We start from the raw sequence: 12,123 nt of genomic DNA on the forward strand, positions 1-12,123 counted from the left end.
GTGTGTTGCCAGCTCTACCACAGGGCTCCCTCTTACTCACAATGGGGCTTCTCTACCAGGAGGGGTTTTTCTGACAGTTGCTAAGGAGGAAGTCATATTTCACACACTCAATGTCTGACTCACATTTATTAAAATGTTTCCTTCAGGAAACCTTCTAGAAAAAAAGAATCTTGAGGCAGGCAGATCGCTTGAGGCCAGGAGTTTGAGACCAGCCTGGCCAACACAGTGAAACACTGTCTCTACCAAAAAATACCAAAATTAGCCAGGCGTAGTGGTGCATGCCTGCAGTTCCAACTACTCGGGAGGCAGAAGCAGAAGAATCACTTGATCCCGGGAGGTGGAGGCTGAAATTAGCCAACATCATGCCACTGCACTCCAGCCTGGGTGACAGAGCGAGACTCTGTCTCAAAAAAAAAAAAAAAAAAAAAAAAATCTTGAGCAACAGTCAGAGTTTGCCCAAATTCAGAAGTCACAGGAACTCAGACACTGTTCCCCTTCCAAGAGATACCCATGCTGCTAACATCTCCCTGGCTCTGGTCCTGTATTTCCACCTCACGTGTTCCTCAACTTCTCCCGTGCTGGGAGCCAGGGAAAAACCACGTGCATCTTACCATTTGCATGTCCCTGGAGGATGCTTCTTCCAAAAGAGCCTGCATAGAAGGCAACTCTTTGGGTTTAAGCTGAGATTCCCAGGCTGAAATGAACGGGGGAAAAAAATGAACTCCTTTCAGAAAGAAATAGTGACATTAAATTGAAAATATATATTCACATACATATACACACTATACACACATAGCCCTTTTCTTTTAATATTGAATATAAGTATTCAAATTTTAATACCAAATACATATATTCAAGTTGAGATTTCCAGTCTGAAATGAATTGGGAAAAAATGAACTCCTTTCAAAAAGAAATAGTGGCATAAAATTGAAAATACATATGTAAATATATATATATGTATTTGTGTGTGTGTGTGTACACACATACACCTTTGTTTTGTTTTGAGACAAAGTGTTGCTCTTTGACCCAGGTTGGAGTGCAATGGCACGATCTTGGCTCACTGCAACCTCCACCTCCCAAGTTCAAGCAATTCTCTGCCTCAGCCTCCCAAGTAGCTGGGATTACAGGCACCCACCACCACATCTGGCTAATTTGTTTTTTTATTTTCAGTAGAGACGGGATTTCACCATCTTGGCCAGGCTGGTCTTCAACTCCTGACCTTGTGATCCACCCGCCTCAGCCTCCCAAAGTGCTGGGATTACAGGCATGAGTCACATGTTTTCTTTACTTTTTATTTTATTTTTGAGACAGGGTCTCACTCTGTCACCCAGGCTGGAGTGTAGTGGTGCGATCTTGGCTCACTGCAACCTCCACCTCCCAGCTCCCAAGCAGCTGGGATTACAGGCATGCACCACCTAATTTTTTTTTTATGCCCAGCTAATTTTTTTTTTTTTTTGAGATGGAGTCTCACTCTGTCGCCCAGGCTGGAGTACAGTGGCGTGATCCTGGCTCACTGCAACCTCCGCCTCCCAGGTTCAAGCGATTCTAATGTCTCAACCTCCTGAGTAGCTGGGATTACCACCATGCCAGGCTAATTTTTGTATTTTTAGTAGAGACAGGGTTTCGCCATGTTGGGCCAGGCTGGTCTCGAACTCCAGACCTGAAGTGATCGGCCCAAAGTGCTGGGACTGCAGGCATGAGCCACCACACCCAACCCAGCTTTTACTATCGACCCTAGACTTGGGAAGAGCCTGAAAGGGAAGACAGCATCTGTGTGTGGGGCTATGTGTGGACTCTGGCAGTCATAGGAATGAGGGGGAAATGAGAGGCAATTTCCTAGCTAAGAATTCTATGAGGACTGAGACTATTTCCAGAAAGCAGATGTTATTAGAAAAAAGAGCAAGAAAGAACTAGACAAAGAACATACATAGAAAGGTTAAATTTTTCTTTTTTTTTTTTGAGACAGAGTCTCGTTCTGTCGCCCAGGCTGGAGGGCAGTGGCTGGATCTCAGCTCACTGCAAGCTCCGCCTCCCGGGTTTACGCCATTCTCCTGCCTCAGCCTCCCGAGTAGCTGGGACTACAGGCGCCCGCCACCTCGCCCGGCTAGTGTTTTGTATTTTTTTTAGTAGAGACGGGGTTTCACCATGTTAGCCAGGATGGTTTCGATCTCCTGACCTCGTGATCCGCCCTCTCGGCCTCCCAAAGTGCTGGGATTACAGGCTTGAGCCACCGTGCCCGGCCAGAAAGGTTAAATTTAAAAAGGAAGTAGATGACAAGTATGAGTGAGAATGTGGAGAAAGTCAGAACTCTCATCACCACTGGTGGGAATGTAAAATGGTGCACCTGTTTTGCGAAGTGGTATGACAGTTGCTCAAGAAGTTAAGCATAGCATTACCATATGAGCCAGCAATTCCACTCCTCAGTGTATATCTAAGAGAATTAAATACATGTCTACATAAATCTGGTATACAAGGCCAGGCGCAGTGGCGCACGCCTGTAATCCCGCTACTCTGGGAGGCCGAGGTGGGAGGATCACCCCAGCCCAGGAGTTCAAGACCAGCCTGGGCAACATAGGAAGAATGGTCTCTAGAAAAAAAATTAAAACTAGCCAGGCATGAGGACATGCATCTGTGGTCCCAGCTACTCAAGAGGCTGAGGTGGGAGAATCACTTGAGCCCAAAAGGCTGAGGCTGCAGTGACCTATGATTGTACCACTGCACTCCAGCCTGGGCGACAGAACAAGACACTATAAAAAAAAATAAAAAAGAAAAGGAAAGAAAAAGGAAATATTGTACACAAATATTCACAGCAAAATTATTCACAATAGCTAAAAAGTAGAAACAATCCAACTGTCTATCAACTGATGATAATCAAAATGTAGCTTATCCATACAATGTATATTATTCAGCCTTAAAAAGGAATTAAGTTCTGATTCACGCTACAACATGGATGGATCTGGGAAACATGAGGCTAAGTGAAAGAAGGCAGATACTGCTGTAGTTTAAGTGTGTCCTCCACAGTTCATGGGTTGGAAGCAATTCTCATACAATAGTATTGAGAGCTGCAACCTTTAAAAGGTGATTAGGTGGCTGGGCACAATGGCTCACACCTGTAATCTCAGTACTTTGTGAGGCCGAGGTAGACCACAAGGTCAGGAGTTCGAGACCAGCCTGGCCAACATGGTGAAACCCCATCTCTACTAAAAACACAAAAATTAGCCGGTGTGGTGGTGGGCGCCTGTAATCCCAGCTACTCAGGAGGCTGAGGCAGGAGAATCGCTTGAACCCGGGAGACAGAGGTTGCAGTGAGCCAAGATCGCACCACTGCACTTACTCCAACCTGGGCAACAAGAGCGAAACTCCATCTAAAAAAAAAAAAAAAAAAAAAAGGTGATTAGGTCATGAGGAATCTGCCCTCATGGATGGATTAAAGTGGTTACTTCAGAAGGGGGTTAGTTATCTCTAGAGTGGCCTTGTTGTAAAAACAAATCTGGGCCTCTCTTGTTCTCTTGCAACATGACGTCTTCCACCATGTTATGATGCTGCAAGAAGGCCCTTACCAGATGCAGCCCCTCAACCTTAGACTTCCCAGTCTCCAGAACTAGGAGTCAAATAAACTTCTATTGTTTATAAACTACCCAGTCTATAACTTACCTGCAACACAAAATTATTATACTAAGCCAGATACCAAAGGCTACTTATGATATGATTTCCATTATACAAATGTCTATACAGGACAACCCATAGACACAGAAAGCAGATTAGTGGCTGCCAGGGTCTGAGGGAGGGGTAATGGGGAGTAACTGCCCATGGGGGCAGAGTTTCTACTTGGGGTGATGAAAACGTTCTGGAATTAGGTAGTGGTGATGGTTACACAAGGTCGTGAACCACTGAACTGCACACTTTAAAGGGGTGAATTTCATGATGTGTGACTTATAGCTCTAATTTTTGTTTTGTTTTCTTGGAGATAGAGTCTCGCTCTATCCCCCAGGCTGGAGTGCAATGATGCAGTCTTGGCTCACTGCAACTTCCACCTCCCAGGTTCAAGAAATTCTCAGGCCTCAGCCTCCCGAGTAGCTGGGATTACAGGTGCACACCATCACATCTGGCTAATTTTTGGTAGAGATGGGGTTTTGCCATGTTGGCCAGGCTGGTCTCGAACTCCTGACCTCGGGTGATCCACCAGCCTCGGCCTCCCAAAGTGCTGGGATTACAGGCATGAGCCACCACACCTGGCCCTCTAATTTTTTAAGAGAAATTAGAACAAATCTTTTTCTGAAACCAAAGGAAAGTAGGAGAGGAGGGCTAGAAAGTGAAAATAGAAGAGAAGCTAAAGGAACTTGAGAAACCGCACTCCAAATAGCCTTCGCTGTCCCCTCAGAACAAAGGGCGTTTGAAAATGCTCTTAGCCTGACACTTCCCAGGGCACACCACCCAGCCAGGCAGGTCAGGGAATCCACAGCCTGCCTGGTACTCACCTACACCCGTGGCATGGAGAATCCCTCGTTCTGTTGCCCTTGGCTCTGCTCTTGGCCCCAGCTGGGAGACGCGACTGGGTTTGCATGGTGGAGTTCCTGCACATGAAGAAAGACGCAGGCGCTGAGGCAGAGAGGGCTTGCAGGGGAAAACAAGCTCTGGTTTTTCAACTCAGACCCTCCTTCAGCTTCAACATGGGCTTCAGATTCTTTGGGCTGAGCAAGTGTGATGGGTAGCAAAGGGATCTTGTCCAATAGCTAATGAACTCAGGACCCAACCCACAAACACCCTCCCCTCTGCCCCAAGGGGCTGAGGCTCTCTCACCTCGGAAGCCTGGGACCAAATTCAAGGAGACCAAAACAGGGCCTTACTAAAGAGAGAAAGAAGGCAATGCAACAGATGAAGCTTTGTCATCCTGTGGACGATAAGTGCCACAAAGCCTAAGCCACGTCTGTCTTGTTCACATGGCAGGCGCTTAAGAAGCATTTAGTGTCTGCGTACAGGAAGGAGCCAGGTGACGCCAGCCTTACCCCTGGAAGTCAGGGTCCTGCACTGGTCCAGCATCCCGTATCTGCACAGGCTCCTCCGCGCACTACCCAGCAATGCCCACTCCTGGATGAACTCCACGGCCACATCCTCCAAGGTGACTGATTCCTAAAAGAGCACACACGTTCTGGCTCGGCAAAGACCACCCCCACCACTGAGCAGAATGGCTGGTTATCACTGGAGAAGAGAAAATGTTCAGACACAGCAGGCATGGAAAATCCAGCCCAACGCCTATTTTTGTAAATTATGTTTTCTTGGCACACAGACACGTGCATTTATTCACAATGCATCAATGGCTGTTTTGAGGCCACAATGGTGGAACTGAGTAGTTGTGACAGAGATCACATGGGCCACCAAGCGAAATGTTCACTTTCTTTCAACATTTGGACAAATCCTAGAGGGTAAGTTTTGGCTCTCTGGGTAACTCCACTGACTTGTGATGCCGGAGCCTGTCCTTCCCGGCTTAGAGAGTTTTTCCTAAACTCCTTAGCACAAATTGGCACAGCATCACAAATCTGGGCTTGACCGCTTAATTTCTGTGAAGTCCCTGGGATTCCCCAAGACTTACGTCCTTAATAATCTTTTATACTTGTGAAAGTAGGACTTCCATTGTATCTGAGAGTCTTTTTTTTTTTTTTTTTTTTTTTTGAGACAGAGTCTTGCTAGAGTGCAGTGACGCAATCTCGGTTCACTGCAACCTTCACCTCCTGGGTTCAGGTGATTCTCCTGCCTCAGCCTCCCAAGTAGCGCGCGCCACACGCCCAGCTGATTTTTTGTATTCTCAGTAGACAGAGCTTCACCACGTTGGCCAGGCTGGTCTTGAACTCCCAGCCTCAAGTGATCTGCCCGCCTCGGCCTCCCAAAGTGCTGGGATTACAGGCATGAGCCACTATGCCCAGCCTCATCTGAGAATCTGTATGGCCTTTTAATTGCAGAATTCTTCAGAGCAGTGCTGTCCAACAGACATCACTCTCTGTTGATGGGAATGTTCCATGCCTGCGCTTTCCAGAAAGGGGCTACCAGCTACAGGTGGCTGTTGAGCACTTGGGCAATGTGACTGGGGCAACTGAGAAACTGAGCACTTAAAACTTTTTAATTTTTTTTTTTTTTTTTTTTAAGAGACAGGGTTTTACTCTGTAGCTTAGGCTGGAGTACAAGCTCACAATCCTAGCTCAACGCAGCCTCAATCTCCTGGGCTCAAGCTATCGTCCTACCTCAGCCTCCCAAGTAGCTACGATTCCAGACACACACAACCATGCCCGGCTAAATGTATTGAACCTTAATTAATTTAAGCTGAATTTCTATTTCTATGGCCACATGTGTTTTCAATAGGTCTAACCAGGGATGGCAAGGCTGGCCCTGGAGGAGCTCCGCTCAGAGCCCCAGGGTCTGCTGTGGGACTCTTCTTCCATGCCAGTTTCCCTCTAGACATCAGGCACAGAAGGATGTCCCCAGGTCCCCTAGGGCAGGGATGAGGATGCTCCTCACTGCCCTCCCCTTTCTTCCTCAGTTGGGGAGGGAAGTGGGGAGAGAGAAGACAGGGCTCAGAGGACATAGTTATCCTACGTATCCACCCCTTCAACCACAGGAGCCCCCAACTTCCTCACCATGACACTGGAGCCAGGGTTTGAGGTCTCAGTTGGTGTCCTCCCTGCAATAAAAGAGACACTGAGGTAAAAGAAGGGGTGAGGACGGAAGCAGAGCATTTTGGGGGGTCTCCAGCAGAGTGACCACAATAAAAACCCTTACAACAGGACATTTACCTCCATAAGTAACATGTTTGGCCCCAAGCCCCCTTTCAAACAATAGCCCCTAGTGACTTCTACTGACTCTTCCCACGTCATCAAAGGATCATTTTAACTCCTAGCTGCCCTCAAAATACCTCTAAGAACATCTACTTTCCCTCCACTGCCTATATGAAGGTGTGATTTGATATTTATTTCTTAAATGATTATTGCCTGTCTCTCTCCAACTATGACGTAAACTTTTTTTTTTTTTTTTTGAGTCTCACTCTGTTGCTCAGGCTGTAGTGCAGGGGCGTGATCTCGGCTCACTGCAACCTCTGTCTCCCAGGTTCAAGTGATTCTCCTGACTCAGGCTCCCAAGTAGCTGGGATTACAGGCATGCACCACCACCTCTGGCTAAGTTTTGTACTTTTAGTAGAGATGGGGTTTCACCCTTTTGGCCAGGCTGGTCTTGAACTCCTGACCTCAGGTGATCCACTTGCCTAGGCCTGCCGAAGTGCTGGGATTACAGACGTGAGCCATCACAACCAGCCTGATGTGAACTTTTTAAGTATAGACCTGTATCCACTTTTTTCACAACTCCACATCCAGTCACTAGCACAGTGCTTAATGAATACTAAGGGCTTTACATATTAGGGGTTGGTAAACTTTTTCTGCAAAGGGCTAAGTAATTAATGTCTTAGGATTTGTGAGCCATATGGTCTCTGATGAAACCACTTAATTATATGGTCACAAGGCAAAAATGGCCACATGAACAAATGTGTTCCAATAAAACTTTATTTATATAAGCCAGCATCAGACCAGATTTGGCCCACTGGCCACAGTTTGCAGACCCTGCTTATGTGCTAAAGAGAATGTATCCATCATCGAATTCTCTCAATTCTACCTCCTGCAGGCATCTCAAACATTCCAACTTTTCCAGTTCCACAATCATCAAGCCCCAGCTACCATCATCCAAGCCCTGAACTTCTCCACCCTCCCATATAGACTCTGCGTTCATCCTTGTCCATCCTAAACTCCATGCTCAATCGAGGAGCTAGTGTTTTCTTTACATCACAAACATAATAATGTCACTCCCCTACTTAAAACTTCAGTGGCTTCCCCATGGCCTTAGAATGAGGTCCAGGTGGCCAGGCGCAGTGGCTCACACCTGTAATCCCAACACTTTGGGAGGCCGAAGTGGGTGGATCACTTGAGGTCAGCAGTTCAAACCAGCCTGACCAATATGGTAAAATCTCATCTCTACTAAAAATACAAAAATTAGCCAGGTATGGTGGCATACACCTGTAACCCCAGCTACTCGGGAGGCTGAGGCAGGAGAATTGCTTGAACCCAGGAGGCGGAGGTTACAGTGAACTGAGATCACGCCACTGCACTGCAGCCTGGGCAACGGAGCGAGATTCCACATCAAAAAAAAAAATAAAAAAGAAAAAGAAAAAAGAGCAAGGTCCAGGTCAAGCACAGTGACTCACACCTGTAATCCCAGCACTCTGGAAGGCTGAGGCAGGCAGATCACTTGAGGCCAGGAGTTCAAGACCAGCCTGGTCAACATGGTGAAACCCCATCTCTACGAAAAATACAAAAATTAGCTGGGCATGATGGCACATGCCTGTAATCCCAGCTACTCAGGAAGCTGAGGCAAGAAAACCGCTGGAACCCGGGAGGTGGAGGCTGCAGTGAGCCCAGATTCCACACTCCAGCCTGGGTAATAGAGCAAGACTCTGGAAAAAAAAAGAAAAAAGAAAGAAAAAAAAGAAGATCCGATGCTCACTATGATCTTCAGGGACCTGCCTCCCTCTCTCACGTGGTTCATCTACTCAGTCCTTTATTTTCTCCACTTTAGCTTTCTCTACCTGTTCTCAGCTCCTGGAACACAGAAGGCTTTGTACCGCCTGAAGGACTGTACATCTGGAATGTTCTCTCAAGTTTCCTCCATTACCCCACTCCATAGCTAGACTCCTTGTTTAGCTACGTACAACTCATCCTGAAGGTTCAAACATTTGTTCCTTTTCAGATGTGTTTCCTGATCCCCTCCTCAAATTCTCCTGTTCCACATGCTCATATTGCCTTTGGCACTATTTACCAATACTATTAGCTATGATAAAGCCTCCATGGGGCAAGCACTGTAACTATTTCAGTCACACTGTTTCGCCATGTACAGCGTCCAATTCATTGAGGGCACCCCAGTGAAAATATGCCAAATAATCAACACTCCTCAAGAATGACTCAGTATAGCTAGTCTAAGAAGGAAAATGCCCACGCACACACAAAAGACAGTATGAGACCAGGTGTGGTGGCTCACGCCTGTAATCTCAGCACTTTGGGAGGCCGAGGCGGGTGGATCACCTGAGGTCAGGAGTTCGAGACCAGCCTGGCCAACATAGTAAAACCCCAGCTCTACTAAAAATACAAAAATTAGCTAGGTATGGTGGTGGGCACCTGTAATCCCAGCTACTCCAGAGGCTGAGGCAGGAGAATCGCTTGATCCCAGGAGGAGGAGGCTGCAGTGAGCACTGGAGTGCCACTGCACTCCAGCCTGGCTGACGGAGTGAGACTCTGCCTCAAAAAAGACTCTGTCTCAAAATAAAAAAAAGACAACATGATCCAAAAAAACCAAATATAATAACAACTTAAAATGCCTGTCTTTCATAAGACACAATCACACAAGTTTCAGGTATCTTTAAGAAGCAATATTAATTCTTTTTGGCAGGGCGCGGTGGCTCACGCCTGTAATCCCAGCACTTTGGGAGGCCGAGGTGGGCAGATCACGAGGTCAGGAGATCGAGACCATCCCGGCTCACACAGTGAAACCCCGTATCTACTAAAAATACAAAAAAAAATTAGCCGGGCGTCAGGAGGCTGAGGCAGGAGAATGGCGTGAACCCGGGAGGTGGAGCTTGCAGTGAGCAGATATTGCGCCACTGTACTCCAGCCTGGGTGACAGAGCGAGACTCCGTCTCAAAAAATAAAAATAAAAATAAAAATAAATTTAAAAAAATGTATATTAATTCTTTTTAAAAAGGCAAGGCAAGCGCATATATTCTTTTTGGAAACAAACACTTCACTCATAAAACTGAAGCCTGATGCATGATTTTCCTCCGAAGTTAATTTTTTCCTCATTTCTCAGTAGACATGAGCTTTAACCCCATTATTAAAAAAGACATCCCAATTCAAAATGGCCACCTCAATTTGAATTTCCACTACTTGCAAAGTTTATGTCGTCTTTTCCCTGAAGTCCCATTAGTTTTGAAGCTCCGTGATTCACATGCTTAGGTGAAGGACTGGAGCCAACTTGAAAAGATTTGAATAACAGTATTTTCCTTGATAACAATATTTGTGAAATAACTGAGAAACAACTTTTCTTAAGATACCCTCACCTCACAGTGAAAAACTTGATGCTCAGAGCAGAAGTAAAAGTCGTCTCAAATACAGAAAATAAAGAAAAAAAAGTTAAAACTCCTCCTTTTGTTGTTGTTTTTGTTTTTGAGATGAAGTCTTGCTCTGTCACTCAGGCTGGAGTGCAGTGGCATGATCTCGGCTCACTGCAACCTCTGCCTCTGGGGTTCAAGCGATTCTCCTGCCTCAGCCTCCCAAGTAGTTGAGATTGCAGGCGCCCGCCACTACGCTCCGCTAATTTTTGTATTTTTAGTAAAGACAGGGTTTCACCATGTTGGCCAGGCTGGTCTCGCACTCCTGACCTCAGGTGATCTGCCCGCCTCGGCCTCCCAAAGTGCTGGGATTACAGGAGTGAGCCACCAAGCCTGGCCAAAAGCTTTCTTATGGGAAAGAAAAAGTTAAAGAAAGGAAGAGATGCAAAGCCAGGCTAACAGATATTAAGCTAAAATACTTCAAATTGTCAGTCACCAAAAGAAATCTCTCGTCATCTAATTCATTCCTTAATGGGAAGATGCATTCAATTTTTTAAGTAAATTTGGCCAATCAATTAAACCAGTTTACACATGTAGACCCAGACCTCACTTTCCAGTTGCAAAGCTAGATTATAGTAAGTGTCGTATCAAATAAAACGTGAATTACTAATTTGCAGTTATCTTGCATACTATAGACAAGGCAGACCCCTCTTTATGCACTTCCCCTAAAAATTGGAAAGGACAGGTGAGGGCTGGGGCCGGTGTCACCACATTCCTGAGCCGTGGGACCTGGACTGTTTGGGATTTCCCTTTTGATAGGATGACAGCCCTGTCTGCCCGGACGGGGGGTACCTGAGAGCGAGAGACCGGGCGGTGGGCGCCCAGATGCGAGGCCCCGGCTGTGCGGGCCTCACGCCGGCCCGGGGATGATCGCAGGGAGGAAGCACCTCAGGACAGGCGGAGCTATTCTAGGCCCTCCAGCCCCTCCCCGCGCCGGCCGAGCCCTCCCCGCCCTCCCGAGGGGCCGGGCCACACCTGCAGACCAGCCGGAGACACTCCCACCGCGCCGCGCCGCGCGGCGCAGCGCAGCACAGCTCAGCCGCCGTCTGCCGCCACCGCGCTCACTTCCGCTTCCGGTCTCGGGGCCGCCGGGAACGGAAGTGGCTGTGGGTCCGGCTGTTGTGGCCGGAGTAGCCTTAGGCGGCGGCAGTAAAACTAACATCTTCTTAGCCTCCAAGGCGAAATTCTAGTATTCTTACCCGGGGGATGAAGTTAGGCTCTGGACTGGGGTCCCACAGAGCATGGAGGGTGGTGCTGGGGGCGGAGCCTATGTCCGAGGGACGAGGATAGGGGTGGGGTTTAGGTCCCAGGGTCAAAAGTGGGGCAGGGCCTGTGCTCGGGGGCGGGTTGGGGTGTGGCTTGCCCTCCGAAGGCGGATGGGGGGCTTGCACCCCAATGGCGGAGTTGGCTGGGCCTTGGTTTGGAGGGTGGTAGTAGGGGCGGGTCGTGTGCCCAGGGGGCAAAAATGGGCGGGCTTGTGCTTGGGGTGGGAATGGGAGCGGAGCTTGCACTCGGAGGGCGGGATGACGGGACCTGAGCTTGGAGGGTTGACGGGACACCCCACCCTCCCCCAGGGTTCTTTAGGGATGCTCAATATTTAACTTACCCTTTTCTCCTTCCTTTTTCTCCAACCCCTTCCACCTTTATCCATGGGCTTAATCCAGTCCCCTTCAAAAATATATCCATACTTAAGATTGTTTTTGTATTTTTACATATGGCTGACCCGTAGGCAACGGGAGTTGGGGCATCACCCTGTGCAGTGGAAAATTCACTTCTTTTGACTCCCCAAAAACTTACCTACTAATCTGTTAACCAGAAGCCTTGCCAATAACAAAGTTAACACATATTTTGTATATTATATGTATTGTATGCCATATTCTTAAACTAAGCTCAGAGAAAGGAAAGAGTTATTAAGAAACTCATGAAGC

The 12,123-nt window shown here is 47.4% G+C and overlaps 1 protein-coding gene across 4 annotated transcripts in view; it reads right to left on the bottom strand.

The window, feature by feature from the left end:
• ZNF333 (zinc finger protein 333) overlaps nucleotides 1-11,270 on the bottom strand; it is a 32,864-nt gene extending 21,594 nt beyond the window's left edge. For 2 of the 4 annotated variants that reach the window (XM_010361556.2, XM_030936940.1), the window contains exons 1-5: nucleotides 11,171-11,270; nucleotides 6,630-6,673; nucleotides 5,007-5,130; nucleotides 4,479-4,574; nucleotides 612-694 (exon numbers count right to left, since the gene is read on the bottom strand). In XM_010361556.2, coding sequence (XP_010359858.2) covers nucleotides 612-694; nucleotides 4,479-4,574; nucleotides 5,007-5,130; nucleotides 6,630-6,632 — 306 coding nt within the window. In that variant the 5' untranslated portion in view covers nucleotides 6,633-6,673; nucleotides 11,171-11,270. Of the gene's footprint in view, nucleotides 1-611; nucleotides 695-4,478; nucleotides 4,575-5,006; nucleotides 5,131-6,629; nucleotides 6,674-10,987; nucleotides 11,127-11,170 lie in introns of those variants that run through there. The other 2 variants (XM_030936941.1, XM_030936939.1) reach the window with 2 other exon arrangements.
• Between the last annotated feature and the right edge of the window lie 853 nt (nucleotides 11,271-12,123).

Source organism: Rhinopithecus roxellana, chromosome 8, assembly GCF_007565055.1.
Source record: "Rhinopithecus roxellana isolate Shanxi Qingling chromosome 8, ASM756505v1, whole genome shotgun sequence".
Classification (NCBI taxonomy): Eukaryota; Metazoa; Chordata; class Mammalia; order Primates; family Cercopithecidae; genus Rhinopithecus; species Rhinopithecus roxellana.